Source organism: Blastomyces dermatitidis (genome assembly GCF_000003525.1).
Source record: "Blastomyces dermatitidis ER-3 genomic scaffold supercont1.4, whole genome shotgun sequence".
In the NCBI taxonomy this organism is placed as follows: Eukaryota; Fungi; Ascomycota; class Eurotiomycetes; order Onygenales; family Ajellomycetaceae; genus Blastomyces; species Blastomyces dermatitidis.
The window spans coordinates 1,536,790-1,557,588 of record NW_025544777.1 but is presented as its reverse complement, the minus strand read 5'-3'; the positions used below and the strand labels follow the sequence as shown (position 1 = coordinate 1,557,588).

Genomic DNA, 20,799 nt, shown 5'->3' with positions numbered 1-20,799 from the left:
GAGGAATGAGAGATTCAAGGAAATAATAAATGAGTGTGGTCAGTCTGCTGTTAACCTTGGCATTGTTGACAAGTTGAGTTTTTTCCTCCTCGCCTTTTTTTCATAGGTTCTTTTTGTTTCTTCTTTTTCTTGCCTTTTTTCCATTTTCTTTTCATTTTCTTTTTACCATTCTTTTTTCATTTTTTCATTTTTTTCATTTTTTTTTTTTTTTTTTTTTCATTTTAGTGACAACACTATTGTGTATAATCCATTCTCCGAAAAATATCGCACCAAGGAAAAATATAAAACCAAAACTAAAGGAATGCGGGCGGGCTTGCCTGATAATTCAGTTCGAGAAGATCTTCTTCTTCTCCTCCTTCAATGCTTCTTCGTCGTTGTCATCAATCATCTCCACCATCAGCTCCTTCCATCCCACACTTCTCTCCTTCCACCACTGCTCACTCAACCCAACCACGGCGTTACGCGTCTTTGGGCAACGCACCACTCCCTGCAGAATCAACACTAAGCCGCTTAGCCTCCGACGGCCGCCGTGGAATCTCCAAAAGCTTTGCACTTCCGGAACTAATGTGGCGAGCATGTTGTCTCCCTAGATCCACACTAGTCGCGCGACCGAGTTCCGGGTCGGCTTCGAGCGGGCTATCTGGGCTAGGGGAGTTAGTGTCTGCTCAAACTCCTTCTGTTTCCATGTAAAGGTGCTTGTGGTTGTCGTCGACGATGATATTGTCCTTGTTGGAGAATTGCCGGTGGTCTGGGCGGACGAGAAGAGCGCGTTTTCCGACGCTGGCATGAAGCGTTTCGTTCTCATTGACGGCTTCCTCTAAAGGGATAGGTGGTTGAGGGTCATAATCGTTATCAACCCTATACTTGTATTCTTCATACTCGTCTAGAATCTCTTTAGTGGAATTCGCGCTGCTTGAATTCTTCGGGGGCTGAGAGAGGCGCCGGGAGGGTCTCCCGGAAAGCCACGAACCCTCAGAGTTTATAGAGGCGAGTGAGTGGGCGAGAAAGATGCTCTCAGCATTGGTTTCTGGGCTGCCGGCCCCAGATGAACGGTTGCAGTCACACTGTTCAAACGTAACAACGGCAGAATCCCTGTCCACGTTGTAATGCTCATTATTAGCAGTAATACCCGCAATGGGTAATCCAACAGCGGCAGACGAAAGCTGAGGGTCGCTTGACGATTGAAAATCGCGCCCGGGAGGAGGTGGGAATTTAGTAATTGGCTCGGTAAAATGTTCTGTAAATTTGGACTGGGATCGAGGAGGCATTTTGGGGCGCAAGTAGCTTCGGTCCGGAATCGGAATGGGTTGCGCTGATGCTGGCTGCTGGTTGATTCTTTGAAACGATTCTCTGGATGGGATTGAAAACTCTGATGGTGTCTTTGTCCGCTCCGCATTTGGCCGTCGAAATCGAGAACCCCCCCGTCGGAAGAAGGCAGTCCACGAGGTTGAAAGCTTTCCAGCGCTATCGGAATGACCCTTCTCGAGTTCAGAATTCTGTGTAGGCATATCTCCTGCCGATCCTCGTGCGGTCTCTGGGGCCTGAGAAGCACCTAGTTTGTCCGCGGCTTTGGCCCCGTGGCTTAGCTCAATAGAATGCTGACAACTCATCCCCGACATGCTAATATCGCGGCTGATGTTACTTGAACGCCCTCGCGGCGAGCAACATACAGCAGAACTTCCATTTACCCTTGACAAGGTTTGGTCCTTCGGACGAGAGGGTGTATCGTGTAGACTTTCCTTGGATGGGTCTCGTAGCCATGACTCTGAAGAAGCAGTGGCCTTCACGGCATTTGCAATACGGCTTGAAAGAGTCACACCAATCTTTTCGGTAGCACCATGTACACGACTAGCAGGGAGCCCAACGCCATCTCCTGAAGTTGCAAGTTGCGATGGTACTGGAGGATTGCGTCGTTCATGTTCACGCTGAAAGTCTGCTCTTCTTTGTAGTTTTCTCTGAAGCTTCTGTTGGTCAGCTAGCCGCTTCATTTCCTTTCGTCGGCGATCTCTTTCCATCAGCTCTTTCAAAGCACTAGCATCCATATCATCTGCTAGATCGTGGATGCGGGATATACGTGTAAGATCTTCCGCCGGGATAACCTGTCTCCAGTCTTTCTTTGTGGATGCTCGAGAATGACCCCTTGTCGCCAGTCCGTACCGCGGTTGTTCCGCATATCTCAGAATTGGCCGCGGTGTCAAAGCCGCGAAAGAGCTGATTTTGAATGCACATGACTCCATATCAAAGGGGGAGCTTCGACCCGAATCAACGTGTAGAGAGACTTGGGAAGATACCGGCCCATGAGCAGTTTTATGTTTCTCGTCCCTCGCTTGTGGGACTCCCACCACTCCAGGGGAGGGGACACAATAGAAGGTCGTCGTAGGACAGTCACGTGGCTGGTCATAATTTTAATTTCCAACTCCCTCGAATAATCATTCCGTCTGCATTTTGAAGGTTTCAGTTTGAATATGGTAGCTTCGGTGCTGGTCCGGCGACCCGTGTAGTGTTGGAGCAGCTTGTCCAAGGCTCGTCTGCGAGGCGGTGCTTGGGGAGTAGTGATAGTTGGAGGGCGATAAGGCAAAGTTCCTCGAGAGAGAAGAATCAACCGAAGCAGGTTGACGATGGAAGCGAGCGGAAGCGATGGACATGGCACCGGGAGGTAAATCAGTCAGACGGACAGTGTCGTTGTCGTTACGGTGGTGTAGATCATAAGCTGTTGTAGGGGGGATATTATTTCGTTTCCTCCGCTTGCTGCCTCTCCTGGTAGCTTTTCCAGAGCCCGAGATGGAACTATGGGAATTAGGTTGATGTTGATGGGAGCCATGGCCGCCAAAGCCACGAGAGAGTACATGTACCAGAGCATCACCGCCAGCAGGTGCTGCAGAACCCGAAAAAGCCTCGTTATCCGCAGCCTTTCGGGGCCGCTTCCTACGGCGGCCAAAGGGCCATATGGCCATGGCGATAGATTTTCAACGCGGAACACAGTACAGTACAACGGATAATATAAATCAAAGGGGCACACAGAGTGTGTCTTTTGAGGACCAACTACACCAGGTTCAGTGTGAGGTCAGAATGAAGGATGGCGGCAACACCGCGACGGTATTCCCAGAGAGGGTACATTCGGGCATTGTTGGGTACCCAGGGTGGGAAGAGTGGAAGAGTGGGAGAGCGGGAGAGTGGGAGAGGGTTAAGTTAGGATAATAAAATAAGACAACGCGTTATCAGGGGTCAAAGCGAGACTTGGAACCGTTGAAAGCAAGCCGTTTAGATGAAGAGGTGTTACGTGGCGGTGGGCGTGTAGAGTGGATAGACATGGAGAGGAGGTGAAGTTAAAGTTAAAGTTGAAGATGAGGTTTGGATGCGATGGAAAAGAGAGACAGACTAGCCCGGCCAGGCAGGAGGGGAGGAGCCTCGCCCACAGACTCGCCGCAGGCACACACAGGGGAACCGCGAGACGGGGCGCTGCGAAACAGGAAGGGGCAGCCGGCGTAGGTCTCACTCGCTACTACCACAAACACTCTCACCACCTCCGGCCCTAGCCGTGTTGGGCCTAGTTGCCCCGCGTCCCTAAGGTACCAGGCACCGTGGAGCCTCCGGCAATGATATGTCATGTTGTTTGGACCGCTGGTTGTCTCGGCCTGGATTATCTTGTGTCCGGATATGGTTGCAAACTGCCAAATTGCCAGCTTGCCAGCTTGCCCAGCCGCCAACCGCCAACCGCCAACCGCCAACAAAAGATACCTATACATCAACGCTCGCCTCATTTCAGCCTCTTCTCGACACTCCCTGAAATTATCTACCTAGGCTGGGCATGCTGGGGTAGTAGATAGCAGGGGACACCTCCCCGCAAATTCTACCACACTCTAAACCTGACTACTATGATACTTTATTTTGACTTTTGCTGGACACGGTTATAGGGCTGACTGATTCTTGCAATACAAATTTCTGAACGGACTTCAGTCGAGAGAAAATTCTTTCGTTTTTTCCGCTGATCTGATTTTATCTGACATGGTTCCAACTGCCAAGTATCATTGTCTTCACAACCATTATTCTTCTTCCCCTCTCGACTCGTGGCTCGTATTTCGAAACAAAATCTCGGGAAATGGGCTACGGCTCTCAGGGCAAAGGCCCAGTCTCCTCCTGCCCTGCCAACACGATCCTCTGGTTGGGGATATATATAACTGGCCATTCCTGTTCCTGCTTCTTGAGCCCTGTTCCGGAAACTTGTTCGTTGGCGCGCCTGGCGAAGGGGTTGGTTGGATGGAGAGATCCGATCTACAGCGGTGTCAGAAGCAATCAACGACCCCGCTATCAAGCTGGGTGACACAGTCACGGAAAAGAAACGAGCAAAAAGAAAAAAGAAAGAAAAAGACTTGAGACAAAGAAAGCGGGAGAACCTGTCTACTTGCTTTTCCATAAACATTCTCTTTTTTCGTTAACATTCCACCCAATAACTAGTTATCATTAACTCAAACAAGCATACTGGATGGCGCCGTACTGAAAATAATATTGCCTCTACGTATAATATCATAAAAAAAATGTCCTAAATATGTCAGCATATTTGGTTTTTCACCATCTGGCAGGCCGGATCCGGCGAGGAACCATGTCTCTCTGCTTTCTCACAGTTCGTTCGAAATGTCGATTCCCATCGCGCGGTGGATGAACAGTGGCGTCGCAATGAGACTGGCTGCAGTGTCTTTTTGTCCAGCAAAATAGTGCGTTAATTCGCTTGACATCGTGTCGTAATCTCGTCTGCGGTTGCTTGTCCTGTTCCAGTGATAACCAACTAACTAACTGGTGAGTTTGATATTAGTTTTCCATGTTTCCTGGTTTTCAGCAGCAGAACTCTTTAAGAACAGGGACCGACGGTTGTCAATCCATCCAATCCATCCCATCTGGTTTAGAAAAACTTAGTTGGAATGAAAAGGGTTCATTAGGCATTAGGCAAATCAAATCACCCTCGTCTTGGAAGTTCTACATCGTCGGCTTGCCCCTGACAGCGTTCGATCCTTTTACGTCCTGAGATATTACCCGGCTGTAGGTGATTGATCCTGCGGACGTTGTAGATGGTTTTTAAATATATTTTCCTCTCCTCATTAGCCTTTCCACGGGGTATGTTTTCAAGGAGCCCATTGAAGATACATGTTCTGCGGAAAGTGTCCAAGATGATGATGTCCAAGATGATGATGTCCAAGATGATGATGATCATCATCATCATCACGTAAGCTGATTTTGGAGGGGCAGAGCTTTTTTACGGCCATGCTTCTGCGGATAGAGATTGTGACAAATCACCGAAATATCGTCATAATCCAAGAGACAAAAGTTTGAGGATGGCTTCCAAAGTCCGCAGATAGGTTCTGCATTCCCATGGGTTCACCAGTAGATCCAATTTTTTGCATTGGTCTGGATTCTCCTGCCTGGACAATCATTGGCCTGCAACAAACGTCCTTCCTGGGTGTATATCCATGGATCCGTCAGGAAGATAGATGCCAGCCTCAACTAAATCCAGGAATGCATAGTTAAGATGACGCACAAGTAAAACAACACGCGAAACCCATCCGCGTTGTCTTGTATCAGCATTTTCCAGACATGTAATTCCTAGAGAATGGAATATCGACAAACACATAGAAGTTACACAAGTTGGTATTAATATTCAAAATAGAGTGGGGTTCCAAAAACGGAACAGTTATGTTATGGCGTAGGGTGCGTCACAACATTACCAATCGATACGAGACTTAAATAGCCTAACTGCGCAAAATTTCGTATTGTTATTACCCCACCAGGCAGCGGGGTTTCCAGCTGTTGCACCCGCCGCCTTCAGCAATCATAACAAGATGGAAGGGAAACACCGCACATCCTGTGTATAGTTTCGGAGCGTACCATTCAAAGCGCTCTATGCGAGCTTTTTCCCGTCCCCCCACATACCGAAATTAACTTACTTCTAGAATGTCTGGTCAAATCGATCCCGCAACGGGCAAAGAGCTCCCGAACGATGCTATCCAACGAGTCCTTTTCATCTGCCATCCCGTCCACGTCTATGCAATTCCACCTTTGACCTCTATGAAGGGCTACGCCGCTGCCGATTGGACCGTTCCAGATCCGAAGAATAACAACCAGACCCGCCAGATCTTCACTGCCCGACTTCGCATTATTGAGACCGCAATTACCCTCCCTGCTCCCCCGCAACCGCACACATGGACACAGATACCACCCCGTCCAGGCATCCCAGCAGCAACTACCATAGCGGCGGCGGTAGCTAGTCCGCAAGAAAAAGTCAAAGTAGACATTGTCCTGGAGGACCCAAGCACCGGAAACCTCTTCGCGGCAGCCCCGTACACCGATCCAGGCGCCGTCGAGCATGCCATCGATTCTTCTCGGTTCTTCGCGATAAGAGTTATGAATGACGGGCGAAAAGCAATATTAGGCATTGGATTCGAAGATAGAAGCGAAGCCTTCGATTTCGGCGTCACGCTGCAAGAGGCGCGGAAGGTGTTGGGGTTTGCCCAGGGTGGGCAGACAGGTACAGGAAGGGCCGCCGCTACCACAACAGCCAAAACGGGTAGGGTATTACCAGGATCAGGCCCACAACAGAAACCGGCACCGGGAAGCCCAGCGCAGCAGCCGCCAAGAGATTACAGCCTGAAACCCGGGCAGACGATCAGTATCAATATTGGTGGGAAGAAACCCAACACCGCGGATAAGTTGGTCAGCCCCGCTATGGCTGCCCAGGAGGAACAGACGGCGTTATTTTCCCTCCCTCCGCCGCCAGCGCCGGCTTCGAGAGGGGATGGAGATGGCGATTCCTCCTCTACGGCATTTCCAATGATCGCGCCCCCGCCATCCGGCGGGCGGAGCGATCGACGGCGAAGGCCGCAGTCTATGTTGAACACGGAAGAGAATAAGGTGGTCCTGGGCTTCGGTGATAATGACGATGATGGCGGTGGGGAGTTTGGGGAATTTCAGTCATGATGGAGTTGTGTGTATGTGCTCGTTTTTAAACTCGCGATTAATGATGTTTTGTTTTTCTATGATTATGACATCTCTTTGTTTCTAAGTAGTTCTTAGGTTTATTCTATTTTACTTTTACTTTTAGATAGACATCCCTTTTATAAATAGTTTAACTATTAAGATAGATAGATAACCAATGTCGGTGGTTATTGCAGGCTACCGTTTCCAAGTGCTCTGATGTGATTAATTCGAGTAGGAGCTCACTATGGCTAGTTAGTACTCCGTACGGAGTAACTATACTATGGTTCATCCAAACCTACGATGCCTCACTAGCTATATTCGGGGCCGTCAACAGACCTTTCCACTTCAGTCGAACTATATACACGTGCCGTTCAAGCAATCCTACAAAATATCTAACTTTGCATATCCTCAACCTTCCCATCCTCCAGTTTTGACGCTGGTGGTTTGGCGGCTAAAATAAGCTTCTCCCGACAAAGCTTAAAAAAATAGAGTTTTCTCGCCAGCCGCGTTGCCCTGCTAAATCCGCCTATTTTTAGGTTCACCCCAGCTTACGCTGCGTTTAACGTTTCAACTATTCTCGTCGACATACAAATCCTCGTTAACGACCTGATATATACACACACACCTTGCTTTTCTCCAGCAAGCTGACAAAATGTAACTTGAAAGTTATTCTGAATAGCTCTACAACTACAAGGAAATGTCTTCTACTGTTCGTCATACCTAGGCGATACATGGCCTGAGACCTCGAGAGAGGTCGAGGTTAGCTCTACAGATGTAGAGATCAGTTACATTGCATTCATCTACTGTTTTTCTTGCTCACGACATGAAACACCATTTCTACTTTACCTTTTTGAGCCTAATATCTGTCAAAACTGTGTTCAACCCGTTTTTAGTTCTCCAGATGCATGATGAACTCTTTCGGCGCTCGCATACTTTGTGGCCATTACGGACATGTCTATATTATAGTTTTGGTCTCTACTTATTACGGCTGCCTCCATCCTTTAAGGAATAAGTTCATCTAATCTTGCTTTCTGAGGTGTATCTTCGAAAACTCAAAAGAATGTCGTCAGAAGGAAACAGTATCTATCTCTTCCTCCGATTTATTCTATTTCTTATATTTCCTTTTCATTCCCATACCCTCTTTCCCATGCACGTCTACTCTCATGCTTCTCACAAGTGATAAAATTAACTACATATCTCTATGCTTGACTATATACATATATCTACTCCAGGACGTCATCTGCATATCGCTGAACAGATCTACATACACATCCACTCCAGAAAAGGTTGAAGCGTGACCATGTATGCCATCAGCAAATTCATCCAGACAGTTCAAATCTTCTCCCTGCGCACCAACGCCATTTTGGAATACTTTCGCAATGCCCTTCTACTGTCATGCATGATTGTCCTCTTCGTAGAAGGGATTGCGAGAAGGAATACACGGCCAAGGATGCCTGACAGGATTCCCATTCCTCGTACTGGGGCTCAGATGTATAGGGAAGTTTTGGGCACGCATGCGAGATACGAGATTGATATTCTTCCTCCTATCCCTGAGGAAGAGGGGGAGGAATGAATAGGTAGACTCTGGGGGAAGGACAGATGGGCCCTCCTGGAGATAAACAGCATTTTCCGTCGCTACTCCATGTTCCGATGATAACTCTACACCTCTATGGATGAATGACCTCTCGCGAGGAAATTCAGCTGATATACAATCCGACATATGTGGCCATGTATGTACGAAAGAAGTTAACAACCGCGACACACCATATCTGCAATGCGAGACAGAACGCTCACGCAACTCTTATTACCTTTGAATTTGGCTATATTTCACCCTCAGACATATACAGGTAGCATGATTGGCGGTACCTGGTATCACTCCATGAAACACGATTTTTTTGAAAACACTCATTCTACACGTCCACACCAGGAACGAAGAATCATCATTCGCTTTACCAAATTCAACCAGACGCAGAGCCGGACCACCCCGATAACGGTCCATCGTTCATTGCTAAGATGTGCGCCCCTTCGCGAGCTTGCGCCACCAAATAATAACCCAAGGAGAAGAACAGCAAGTAACATCATGTTCCGAACACTCCATACCCTATCACCTCACCTTTATCATCAATGTGCCTGATGGGGGGAGGGGGTGATAGCCACGGACATACAAAGTCATCCCCCTTCAGCCAGAAGGTATAGCACCAGGCCCGCCCCAGGATGAAATTTAAAAGTGAAAAAACACATGGCAAAAACTCCGGCGCAGGAGACTAGGAAAGTTCCTGTGAGAGACATGATTTTCTTGGCCTAAAGGGATATATACATGCTTGGTTTGTTTTTATTGTTATTTTGTTTTATTTTGTTTATTTATTCATAGCTTATTTTCATGTGGTTTCCTTTTCTAATTTTGGTGTAATATATATTTTTCAGTAAAAATTGGGGTGGGCGTTTTGGGTTAAATTATGATACCTATTAAATACTAATAGTGAATGTACTGATGTATATTAAGTTAAGATGACTTTATTATTTCCTATCTTTTATGCCACCCGTGTCTGGCTCTGCTTTTGAATGAAGGATTATATAGTTGGCTAATAAGGAGCTTACGAAGCTACTGTCAGCAACCGTTGGGAAGCAGCCAGAACGGCCCGGATATTTTTCACGAAACATCGAGGCGGAAAAGGCTATTAACGATTCCATATCATCTTTCGATTGATGCATAACTTCTCAACCAGCGACAGACGAAAGAAAAGAAGTATTTAAAGAGTCTGAGGCAAAGGGTTGTAAATTCAAAACCATATCTTGATCAACTCCTCACTAACGGCACTAGGTGTAAGCACGCCGCTTTCTGTAATCAGAGCGGAGATGAGATGAGGAGGTGTGAAATCAACGGCATCCTGTTTTATGGATATCTTTTCCTCGGTAGGTGTCGGCGTTTGCTCGCTAGGTGGCGTGTTGAGGTGATTCCTTGGTTCTTTCGTTGCATGTTCGTGGTTTTGGCTTCCTGTTTGGTCGCTGGAGGTTGTCCTGGCCGACTCGCTGCTTTGGTCCATTTTGAAATCGACAACATTCTGTTTGATCGGCAGGTCGTACTGGCCGAGTGGGTACAGCCTGACGAACTTGTGGCTCTCTGCAACGACATAGAATGGCTTGCCCTCCGCTTTGGCCAGAAGACCAATTTGATACGTCCCCAGGCGCGATATGATACCGCCGTTCTCAACCACGCCCTCCGCGCCCACAATAACCATATCCACCATCCCCAGTGCATATGCCACTGCCGACTCCGGGATTGTAGCTACCGGAACGCCTCTAGATCTAAGTGCGGTGACCGTATCCATACCTTCCAGGTCCGACCCAGACGAACTACCATCGCCATTGCCATCCTTAGTGTGAACGTTCGACAACACGTAAATAACCCGAAATCTAGCCGCGGGGGCTCCAGATTCCTTCAGCTCATCCGCAGCCTTCCGCAATAAGGCCCCTACCACCCTAGAATCGCCGTTCGTTAACACCGTGCTTCCATCCCGTACAAAGCCTCTTCCGAATGCAGCAATCCGATCCCTGCTTTCCTTCGCGCGCTTGATGAATAACCGGCCGTTGGTCAGTAGATGCGACCTGATTGCATTGAAATCTCCCGCGGGCCCTAGCTGGCCTGGTCTTTGTAGTGTTGTTATGAGGTACCGTTGGAAAAGATCAGTACCTGCTGAAAGACCAATTGGGTTCGCTATTGAGCGTTTTAAGTGTGCCGTGTGTCTTTCTAGTAGATCCAAGGTTTCGGATATTGTGGAGGAGGGGGAGTGAGTTAGGAGGAGAACCAATGCTTCGATGGCCGCGATTGGCATTGTAAGGTCGGGGTCGGAAAGGAGGAGGTCATTGTATGTGGCAACGATGCTGTAAGCGGAGTATCAGTGCCCATGTTCAACTCAGTAGAATTTATCCGGTGGAGTGTAGTGCATGCATACTCAAAAGGCTTGGAACTGTCTGCGGACGACATGGTTGTTGCCATTGGGCGCGAAAACGTCCGCCCACTGGCAGATAGTAATTGCGCTAGCTGGTGTTAATATTCGGCACGCAGGTAGATGGCCAGGTATAAGTGCGAGTCGTTTATTGCACCAAGAAATGAGCGCAAAGAAGCTATCAGCGGGGAGGTATTATGCCCCTACTTGGGGAAGTGAGTCAGAGGTTCGATATTTGGGATGGCTGAAGTCTTTCTACGGGCAGAAAGGTTTTAATATTTTAAAAACTAAGCTGCACCATGGAGCCAATCACATATCAGTGAGATCCGTGACAAGAGAATAATATTTGACGCTTGAAAGACACGCAGCAGTCGGAGAATGATTGAAATCGCGGATGAGATGATGCCAAGACATTCTCCCACCAAAAAACAAGCCGCCCTGTTTGTACTGTTTCTATTGTTTGTACTATTTGCAACAACCCCTCGTTCACGTCCGCTAAACCCCTTTTGGATGCATGCTGTCATCGTCCCTGCGTAAACAAAACAAATTCCTTCCGTCCAACGGCCGCAATAGAAGAAGAAATATATTCAATCGTGAGCGAAATCTATATATAAAACTTTGTCGCTTTAGCGCCACGAAGATTATAACTGCCCGATGCGCATTTTCTTTTATGTATCTGCAATATGGCATTCAATTCCCGAATGAACCAGCACGGGCATGGGGGCCATCAACAGCAGGGTGGTGGTCGGAGCAAGAAGAAGGAAGACGATAGTGATGCGCTGATGCGACTTGTAAGCAGATATAGTTTTATTGTATTGTATCCATAAGTGCAACCCGGTGTTTGCTAATAATAATTATTTTTGCAGCCAGACAGGGAAATCGCAGGGTGTATAAACGATATTGGTGTCCCGTTCTCCGTCGCCGACCTGGTTAAGCCGAATCCGCAACAGATCCAATTAGTCTTCGAATCGTTCGCCGAGCTACTAATGAATGCGACCCGAGAGACTGTCGAGCCGGCTATGCGCGCAGCTGCGGAGGATATATGTCCAGACCATGTCGATCTCATCCCGCCCGACACTCGCAATCTGATGGGGTTCTTCATGTCCCTGCGGAAGCTGATGGTTGAGGTATGCTGGATATATGTCCTCTTATGTATACTTATAATGCGCAATTTCTAACTGATATATATAGTGCGGTGTCAACGACTTTGCCTTTACCGATCTTACAAAACCTACACACGACCGTCTTGTCAAAATATTCTCTTACCTTATTAATTTTGTCCGGTTTCGCGAAACGCAAACGAGCGTGATTGACAAGCATTTTAGTAAATCCGAAACGACCAAGGCACGCATTGAGGCTTTATATGCGGAGAACCAGGAAATGCAACAGCGACTAGCGGAGATGAGCAGGCAGCAAAAAGCGATGGAAGGACCCGTGAACGAAAAGATTAAAAGGAATGATGAATTAAAAATCAGATTGTTGGAGTTGAGGCGGAGTCAAGAGCGTGTTGCTGAAACCCTCGAGCGAGTTAAGATGGAGAAGGCCCGAAAACAAACCTATCTCGAGGAGATGACTGAGAAAATCTTGAAGAGCAAACAGGAGAGTGAGAAGTTACGGCCATACGTATTACAAAGCCCAGCATCGCTTCAGGCGTCTCTAACCGAGTTGTCGGACAGTCTAACGAGGGACAAACTGCAGATTGATAATATGGAAAGGAGGATGCGTGCGTTACAGACATCAATGGACACATTTAATGTTGTTTCCAATGATGTCCAAAGTTGTGTAAAAGTTTTAGAAGACATTGCGTTAGAACTCCAGAAGGAGGAGGAAGAAGATGCTCGAGCCATTCGGAACAGAGACGCGCTCACAGAGCGGGGAAATACAGTCCGGGAAGTGGCCCAAACGGAGAAACTTCTACAAAGACAACTAGCTCGTTGGCACGAACGGACGGAAGCGCTAAGGAGAAGTAGCCGAGAGAAACAGGAATCAGCACAGGCGCGGATGGAGGAGCTGAGGGAAATTCAGAAGCAGCTTCGCGAGGAACGTGCCGAGAAGCAGCGCGACATGGAAAGGCGGAGGATTCGGATCGAGCAAACAGAGAAGAAGGTGACACACCAAACAGTTTCAAATACTTGTGGCTTGGAATTTCACCCAACTAACCTCTACTGCAGATGGTCGACCTCAAAGAAAATATCGAGAATGAAATTCACAACGCCCACGACGAGTACTTGAAGTTAGAGTCCCACATCAAGCTTTACATCACGGAAATGGAAAAATGTCTTTGAGAATTGATTGTCGGTTCAAATTGGGCTCGGGTTTTAGGAGTTAGGACTTGGGTGTTCGATCGAGCGGTTAGGCGTGCCTTTTTTTTTTTTTTTTTTCTTTTTCCAGGATACCCTTATGGTTTCAAGGTTGATTTGGTATTGTTTTCCCGGTTCTGGTTTGGGGGCTTTCTTGCATAAACTTGGGGAACTTGGGGCAGGTTCCATAATTCAAGGAGGATTCCTTCTCGTCTTTGTAAATACTTTGTTCACTCAAACAAAATAAAACCATCTTCTCGCAACTTGATTCACTTTCACAGTCCGCCCTGTATGAGCACTTTCAGTTCCCGCCACGAGTGTCTGTCCGCTTAGCAGAGGCACTTCAGCATCCCACAGGCGACCACCACTGGCATTTTCACGACCAACAACAACGCACTCGCACAAGGTCAAATTAAACCCCTCCCTAGCAGCAATCTCAACAGTGAGTGCGAGATTTTTCGCAATGCCCTGGGCAGAAAACTCCTTCGTATCGTAATGAAGTGCAATCAGACCAAGGACAGCCAGTACAGGCCTACTTCTGTATGAGAGACGACCGTGCTCTTGTTGAGGTGACGGCAGCCGCCGACGTCGGAAAACAGATATGTAAGCACGAAAATGCTCAAGGCTTGGGCAAAACGCCAATGTGACCTTTTTAGACTGAGCAATCAACCCTATGGTATTGTAAAACCGACAATTTGAGGATATATGGTAGTCCATGCCGTGGTCATCTTGTGGTGAGGGCGGCTGTTCAGTTCCCTGTTCAGTTGACGTCACTGCAGCGCACAGTTGCTGTAAAAAGGCATCTCTGGTAGAGCATACAATCAGTGTGGTTGCAGGCGCGTCTCTTGCAAGTAGATGTTCCACTAAGTCTCCTGTGGAGTCTAGAGATAGGATAATTGGGCTGCGATTGGAGACCATATCGAGGGGCATTCGCCAAGGGGAGAGAGATCTTGCTCTGTTCCGCAAGATAGATGTTTGGGTGAGACTATAAATGTCATAGTAATAGTTTCACTCGTCTATATCTCAGTGCAGATATTGCAAAGCACAACAGGCGTGTATCCATCGATATATCACAGTTGATGTCTTGGGTGTGTCGTCGTTGTCGTACTTGGCGAGGGACAAGACAACAACGCCACCAAAGCTCCATCACTCGGCAACTTCAACCACAGCGTCATCCTGCGCACTACCAACACCAACTCACCCCCGCCCACCGCCTTGTTTGTTCCACCATTCCGTTTCTATTCCATGAGCTGCTCGACTACACCAGATTAGCTGCGGGCGCGCGCAGCTGCTGGGGCCAAATTGAAAAATGGAGTCGATCTCGCGCATTTCCTCCATGCTGGAAACAGGTAATTAACCCGCTGCCCGTTTTAAGATTCCCCGGTCATATGGAGCATCAGCATATACTTATATGGTATCTACAGCTCGGGAGCTCACAATCGAAGCCGCTCAAAGCGCCAGCAGTTCCCGGGGCGCTTTCAAATCAAACTCACCATACCGCCATATCTCGTTTTCGCAGATCAAGAAGCTCCTCGACAGCAGGAGTGATCGGGATATACTGGACGGGTTGCGGAAAGTCATAGCTGTATGATCGATGCTCTCTAATATGGTTAATGAAAGGCGCTGACAGAGTATCCAGTTAATGTATAGAGGCGAACCATGTCTACCCTTTTTCTCCTCAGTTGTGAAGAACGTCGCGAACCCAAATATCGAGGTGAAGAAACTAGTCTACATCTACCTACTTCACCATGCCGAGTCCGAACCGGATCTCGCACTCCTCTCTATCAACGCCATTCAAAAATCATTGACGGATCAGAATCCTCAAGTGCGCGCCATGGCTTTGCGGACAATGTCGGGGATCAGGGTTCCCGTTATTAACCAGATCGTGTCGTTGGCCATTAAACGTGGTTGTGGAGATATGAGTCCTCATGTGCGCAAAGCTGCAGCACTAGCCATTCCAAAATGCTATAGACTAGATCCATCCACGTTGCCTCAGCTTTTGGAATATCTATCTACACTCCTAGGCGACAGTCAGTACTTCGTCGTGGGACCTGCAGTATCGTCCTTTCTCGAGGTGTGCCCTGACAGGATTGATTTGATACACAAACATTATCGCAGCCTGGTGAGGAAGCTGGTGGATATGGATGAATGGGGCCAGCTTGCGACCCTACGGCTGATGACAGTATATGCCAGAAAATGCTTTCCTAGGAGGACAGAAAGAATAAGGGTATCCAACCCCAAGGGTTTTTATGGAGATGAAGATGAAGGGAATGCGGAACCCGAGGAGTTCGGCAAGGAGATTCAGGTAGTCGACCCAGATCTTGATCTCCTGCTAAAAGCGTGCAAACCTCTGCTTCAAAGTCGGAATTCCGCCGTCATCGTGAGCGTCGTCCGCCTCTTTCTATACGTAGGAACGCCCACATACCTCAATACTGCAGTTGGGCCATTAATTGCCCTATTGCGGGGTCCGCAGGATACTCAACATGTGGCGCTATACAACATCATATGCATTGCACTCGTCGACCCCAAGCCTTTCTTGAAATACGCTTCGCATTTTCTAATTCGCTCGTCCGATGTTCCGCATATATGGAGGTTAAAGCTAGAGATCTTGACCTTACTATTCCCACACTGTGGGCTGCACCTTAAAGGCATCATTGTTAGTGAATTGGAGCATTTTTCACATGGATCCCAACCTGACCTCGTTCGAGAAAGTGTAAGGGCAATCGGGAGATGTGCTCAAAGTGACGCGACCACGTCAGCGCGGTGCCTTCGAGTTCTCCTGGGCCAGATATCCAGCGCAGACGATAATCTTGTGTCAGAGGCCTTAACCGTCATTAGGCATCTTATCCAGCAGGATCCTGCATCACATAAAAACACAGTCGTCATGCTAGCTAAACACCTAGACACAACAACTAGCCCTGATGCACGGGCCAGCATCATATGGTTAGTGGGAGAGTTTGCGGGCATTGACGTGGGCAATAATATTGCTCCGGATGTCCTGCGGATTCTCGCCAAAGGGTTCGCAGATGAATCCGAAGCGTCAAAGCAGCAAATTGTCCTTCTAGGCGCGAAGGTTTACCTCCATCACCTCCTAAATATCGCCGAAACAGCTAAAAATACGGCCGATGATAATAATGATGTAAACCACGGCTATGACCATGATGGCCCCTCACACCCTCCTTTCCAAGAAGGACAAAAAGAAGAAGACCCCATGGTAGTCTTATGGCAGTATATCCTCCTCCTAGCCCGCTATGATACCTCCTACGACCTCCGCGATCGCGCCCGCCTCTACAAATCTTTACTCGCAGTTCCGAGCTCCACACAACTCGCTAGCCTCCTCCTCCTTGCCCCGAAACCAGTCCCCTTTACTCCTTCCCCATCCGAAACGCGCAAGGGCCTGCTCCTCGGCACATCTACGCTGGTCATAGGGCCGGATGCCGGTATCCATGGTTTGCGTGGCTATGAACCTCTTCCGGACTGGGTCGAGGCTGGAAAAGAGCCTGATCCCAAACTACGCGACGATAGTGCCAGCAGCAGAGCTGGGTTTGTTGAGAAGGTGAATTTGACGGCTGGCGAGAGGTTGGATCATGCACTCAGGGAGCATGATGTTGATACGGGGAGGGTTAGGCAGAATGGGACTGCAATGGGGAATGGGAAGAAGACGTTGGATGATTGGCTTGCGGAAGAGGAGAGTGAGGAGAGCGAGGAAGATGAGGAGGACGAAGAAGGAAGTACGGAATATGAGAGCGAGGAGAGTGAAGAATCGGAGGAGGAATCAGAGGAGGAGAGCCAAAAGGGAGAGGACGAGCTAGGGGATGAGTATGAAGAAGATGACGAGCATACGGGTTCGGATGATGAAAAAGCCGCTCTGGTACGATGAATGGTTTAACTTTGGCTCTATTGATTGAATTGGACGTATCATCTTTTTCATGCCACTTAGACAAGACAAGGCTATGTGTTAATATCTATAAGCACATATCAACACACCTTTGTTTCAATTTCAATTGTTGGGATTTTCTGAAGCATGACACAACAACACCTGGGCATGTATGTGCTCAGGGGATCTGAGGTTGAAACAGGGCCATCACTGCTCAGCAGGTCAGTTATCATTCATTTGCATATTATGATTGCTGACGAATTGATATGAAATATCAATTCCAAACACAGCCGCCACGCAAACAATCCAACATCTTGTTTCGAAGGATTCACGAAGACACCAAGAACTTTGAGCTGGGTGGGGTTGCTCAGACCATGATGCAATGCCATATGACAAAGGAAGAAAAGACTTGGGCGGCAATATAGTGAGAATTCCCATTTTAATCCAGCCTAGGGGAAATGGCACGGATTAGAATGGACAACTTTGAGGTGAAAGGTGAGTCTGCAAACTGGTCGGTTTCATGCTTCGCTTCATATCATTCTCCCCCCTGACTATGTTTGGAACAACTATACGCAAAAGAAAACCCTCTAACAAAGATCATAAGATTAGATTTGCCTACTATACCTACCTCCCTAGGTACCTTACCTGGGGAGGCAAATATGCAACAGCTCATTGCCCTGTCAAGTATAAAATGCCTTGCTTGCACGCTTCCGGTCTTAATCAGGAATCGAAAGAGATCTCAATAGCAAGATAGCAAGATAGCAAGATAGCAAGATAAAACCTTTTCTTTCTGCGAAAGAACTCACGGTATGAACTCACGGTATGACAACACACAGCATCTCTTCACTCATAACCGTAGCTAATGTTCAAGACAGGAAGTCGTCATGCAAGATCCCCGCCGCAGGCTCAACAGAGCCAGGCAAGGAAACCCTCCCTCTAGCCAGACAACCAACAATCAGCCTCAGCAGAATCAGCATGAAGAGATTAGTCGCTTTAGCCCGTACTCGTCGAGCCCAGATTCTGACAATCAGTCTGGGCATAATCAGCCTCAACTGATGAGTGCCTTTAGCATGGACTCCTCGATCCAGGCAGCAAGCACTACTAAAGACTCTACATATGAACAAAGAGTTGATAACGTTGCTACCACTCACGATCCTGCTGAAAGCAATACAACGGGCGATACTACGGTTCCCGAACACGTCAAAAGGGACAGAGAGCTAACATTACAAGCCTTGACGGGTAGGGCACTACCTACGGCAGCATCAGAAAGGACAGGAGAGAATTTCAGCGCAGGGGTAGCCCAGAATCCCCAAGCAGCCCAAATCGTGAGCAAAAGTGGTCATGACGCTCTTGCACGACGCCATAGGGGAAATTAGAAGTTTGTAGAACCGTTCCATTATGTGGGAGCAAGTAACAAAACCATGGCTATGTGGGGGAGAATCGAGGATGCCCACTCTTTGCACTATCATCGAAAATATCCCGAACCTCTTGTTTGTACTGGCCCAGTTCTTTCATCTTCACTTCCACAAATGAAGCCATTCCAGGTGTCCAGAATGAAGATACAGTCTCCGCGAGACATTTGTATTCGTTAGTGAGTCCATAGAATGGTATTAGATGTTGTCTGAAAACGTTGAACAGACCCTTTGGGCTTCGGAGTGCGGCCAAGTACCAGAATCGACCATCTTCTAGGGCACTTTTCAAGCTCGTGGCCCGAGACAGGTGGTGTCCATTGTGGTGTAGTTGTCCTGCCCTGTCTTCTTCCTCTTCAAATATCTCCGCAAACTTTTCGTAACATGTCTTGAAAGGTCCATACTCTGGGCCTTCGAGTTGATCAATGCCCTTACCTGTCAACCAATACGGAGGCAACAGGTTTTGAAGTGGCAAAGAGCATGTCCATTCAAGATCAATGACATGCTTGAGATTCCAGTCCTTATCCACGAAGATATTTCCAAGATACAGATCAGTCAGCTGCATGACAAACGGGCCATTCCGGGAGTGTTGTCTGGTAAATTCATGAAGAAGTGCTCTCATCATCACTAGATCTCGGGCTTGTTCACGTGTATCCTTTTCGCTACCGGCAGAATTTTTTTGATATCGAAGTCGGCTGTCATGGCAAGAAAGTAAATCAAGATAGAAACTATCAGCAGTTGAGTAGGTGATGTTTCGCGGGATAGTTGGAATAGCCCAATTTTCCAGTTGATGGAATTGAAGGAATAGAGGACGATTGGACAAACTTAGTCGGCCGTCGTTATCGATGGTCCAAGAGCCAATTCGGGGTTGTGGGATCCTAGCAAGAGAAATCATAACTTTTGAAATGCCCCTGTATAGATTCTCAGTCTGTTTGTCTGTATGAGGCTGCTGCCATGTATACGCGAGGATCTGCGAGTCGTCACTTTCGATCCAGTCAATCAGGATATAACTATATTCAAAGAATGTAGTCCTCTTTTGTGGGATGTATTTGCAAAAAGACGCATAGCTCCCGTCTGAACTTCGAAACAGACTATAGAAAAAGCGCCAGATATGGGTCCTGATCCTCTGCCAGAGTGGAACGAAGCTAGGCTGGAAGAACTGTCATCTCGCCAAATGTTAGCAGACTATGTAGCGGCAACCGAAATGGCGATTATACACTCACACTAAGGCCACCAGGGACGCCAAATCCACGCAGATTTGGAATTGGTATATCCGGGCAGTTCTCATGGATCCAGATGTAGGTTGCAGCCTCGGACCGCACTTTCTCTTCAGCATTACCAGGGAACGCCTCTTCACCAATCTTATGTAGCAAAGGCACCCTGAATGCCATTTTTGCAGGTAGGTGTGATCCAGTGTTGATGCGCACTGGGATGCACACGTTGAAGCTTCCATACAACCACGTCAGGTGGTTATTTGAGTCAATCATATCCGGCACTTGAACCATATCAGGACTGGCTAACCCGCAATGAGAAGCAACAAGCTTTCGGATCTGCTCTTTTTCGATTGATAAATTTGTAAGTAGGTCTGCCATTTTTGTCAAATATTGCAACTCCATTCTCATGTCTTCCTCTTGGTCCAGAGCACTTGAGAGGGTGATGGTGCGTTGGTTGTCAAGGGTCTTGTGAAGCTTGGGCTCGTTTGCATCGTGAGTTGTTGTCTGGTTGTTGGATTCATGGTGATTCTGGCCCTCGGAAGGGATGTCTTGGGAAGGGTTATGGACGGTATCCATCGCACTTTGGAGCCACCTATCGTGACAATATTGGGATGGGTATGGTTGCTGCTTTTGACGATACTGGCAACGGGATGGATGACTTTAAAGCCACCGCGTCCTGGTCGTGTCGAAAACAGATATACCCCTGAATCACGTGCCTCTGCTTCATTTTAACCAACAGTTACACGGCATTCAATCCTATTTAAATTGCCAGTTGGTTCCAATCCCTGGGTGTGAGCTCATGCATGAGTTGTGGCAGAAAAGAGCTGTAACGTTTGAGATGTTCTAGGATCCCCAAGTTCTGACTTTTGAAGGGGAGAGAAACTGGGCAGGGACCCGCTGAATGAACAGCGGGCGGTCTGCACCGTCCCAGTTGTTCAGAATGCCAGTCCATTCCATTATTATCGAGGACATATAATCAGTAATTTAAGTATGTAGAAATGAGAGATGGTAAGATAGCTACATAGCTTACTTACTGAGTTGCTTCCGCAAAACTGTATAACTTTATCTCGTGATCAAATGCCTGGC

At 47.8% G+C, this 20,799-nt stretch overlaps 10 protein-coding genes across 11 annotated transcripts; 5 read left to right on the top strand and 5 right to left on the bottom strand.

Annotated features, from left to right (window-relative positions):
* Positions 1 to 325: 325 nt before the first annotated feature.
* Positions 326 to 2,954, bottom strand: BDCG_16834 (uncharacterized protein; the record flags this gene model as incomplete). The annotated part of the gene is made up of 4 exons (XM_045426026.1): positions 326 to 586; positions 672 to 2,211; positions 2,292 to 2,438; positions 2,494 to 2,954. The coding sequence occupies 4 exons, from the start codon at positions 2,952 to 2,954 to the stop codon at positions 326 to 328; spliced, it is 2,409 nt and encodes an 802-aa protein (XP_045280728.1).
* Positions 2,955 to 3,332: 378 nt separating this feature from the next.
* Positions 3,333 to 4,430, bottom strand: BDCG_16833 (uncharacterized protein; the record flags this gene model as incomplete). Its single annotated transcript, XM_045426025.1, has 3 exons — positions 4,407 to 4,430; positions 3,953 to 4,272; positions 3,333 to 3,797 (listed from the first exon to the last, which is right to left on the bottom strand). Exons 2-3 carry the CDS (start codon positions 4,184 to 4,186, stop codon positions 3,333 to 3,335), a joined length of 699 nt encoding a protein of 232 aa, XP_045280727.1. The 5' UTR covers positions 4,187 to 4,272; positions 4,407 to 4,430.
* A 909-nt stretch (positions 4,431 to 5,339) lies between these two features.
* BDCG_04060 (uncharacterized protein) lies at positions 5,340 to 7,343 on the top strand. The gene has a single exon (XM_045419735.1). The coding sequence runs from the start codon at positions 5,944 to 5,946 to the stop codon at positions 6,964 to 6,966; it is 1,023 nt and encodes a 340-aa protein (XP_045275968.1). The 5' UTR covers positions 5,340 to 5,943; the 3' UTR covers positions 6,967 to 7,343.
* A 923-nt stretch (positions 7,344 to 8,266) lies between these two features.
* On the top strand, positions 8,267 to 8,539 carry BDCG_04059 (uncharacterized protein; the record flags this gene model as incomplete). The annotated part of the gene is made up of 1 exon (XM_045419734.1): positions 8,267 to 8,539. One exon carries the CDS (start codon positions 8,267 to 8,269, stop codon positions 8,537 to 8,539), a length of 273 nt encoding a protein of 90 aa, XP_045275967.1.
* An 845-nt stretch (positions 8,540 to 9,384) lies between these two features.
* Positions 9,385 to 11,528, bottom strand: BDCG_04058 (translation initiation factor eIF-2B subunit alpha). Its single transcript, XM_045419733.1, has 2 exons — positions 10,920 to 11,528; positions 9,385 to 10,848 (listed from the first exon to the last, which is right to left on the bottom strand). Exons 1-2 carry the CDS (start codon positions 10,961 to 10,963, stop codon positions 9,747 to 9,749), a joined length of 1,146 nt encoding a protein of 381 aa, XP_045275966.1. The 5' UTR covers positions 10,964 to 11,528; the 3' UTR covers positions 9,385 to 9,746.
* BDCG_04057 (kinetochore protein nuf2) lies at positions 11,472 to 13,498 on the top strand. The gene is made up of 4 exons (XM_045419732.1): positions 11,472 to 11,704; positions 11,780 to 12,040; positions 12,105 to 13,019; positions 13,085 to 13,498. Exons 1-4 carry the CDS (start codon positions 11,597 to 11,599, stop codon positions 13,196 to 13,198), a joined length of 1,398 nt encoding a protein of 465 aa, XP_045275965.1. The 5' UTR covers positions 11,472 to 11,596; the 3' UTR covers positions 13,199 to 13,498.
* On the bottom strand, positions 13,271 to 15,684 carry BDCG_04056. Of its 2 annotated transcripts, XM_045419731.1 has the most exons (2): positions 14,033 to 15,684; positions 13,271 to 13,957 (listed from the first exon to the last, which is right to left on the bottom strand). In XM_045419731.1, the coding sequence occupies exons 1-2, from the start codon at positions 14,141 to 14,143 to the stop codon at positions 13,448 to 13,450; spliced, it is 621 nt and encodes a 206-aa protein (XP_045280726.1). In that variant the 5' UTR covers positions 14,144 to 15,684; the 3' UTR covers positions 13,271 to 13,447. The 2 variants fall into 2 exon arrangements, with proteins under 2 accessions (XP_045280726.1, XP_045280725.1); XM_045419730.1 differs by having other exon boundaries at positions 13,271 to 14,904.
* On the top strand, positions 14,523 to 17,093 carry BDCG_04055 (AP-3 adaptor complex subunit beta; the record flags this gene model as incomplete). Its single annotated transcript, XM_045419729.1, has 3 exons — positions 14,523 to 14,562; positions 14,638 to 14,798; positions 14,853 to 17,093. The coding sequence occupies 3 exons, from the start codon at positions 14,523 to 14,525 to the stop codon at positions 17,091 to 17,093; spliced, it is 2,442 nt and encodes an 813-aa protein (XP_045275964.1).
* Positions 16,435 to 20,729, bottom strand: BDCG_04053 (uncharacterized protein). Its single transcript, XM_045419727.1, has 2 exons — positions 19,723 to 20,729; positions 16,435 to 19,658 (listed from the first exon to the last, which is right to left on the bottom strand). The coding sequence occupies exons 1-2, from the start codon at positions 20,287 to 20,289 to the stop codon at positions 18,516 to 18,518; spliced, it is 1,710 nt and encodes a 569-aa protein (XP_045275962.1). The 5' UTR covers positions 20,290 to 20,729; the 3' UTR covers positions 16,435 to 18,515.
* On the top strand, positions 17,549 to 18,466 carry BDCG_04054 (uncharacterized protein; the record flags this gene model as incomplete). The annotated part of the gene is made up of 3 exons (XM_045419728.1): positions 17,549 to 17,585; positions 17,890 to 17,897; positions 17,966 to 18,466. The coding sequence occupies 3 exons, from the start codon at positions 17,549 to 17,551 to the stop codon at positions 18,464 to 18,466; spliced, it is 546 nt and encodes a 181-aa protein (XP_045275963.1).
* Positions 20,730 to 20,799: the final 70 nt, after the last annotated feature.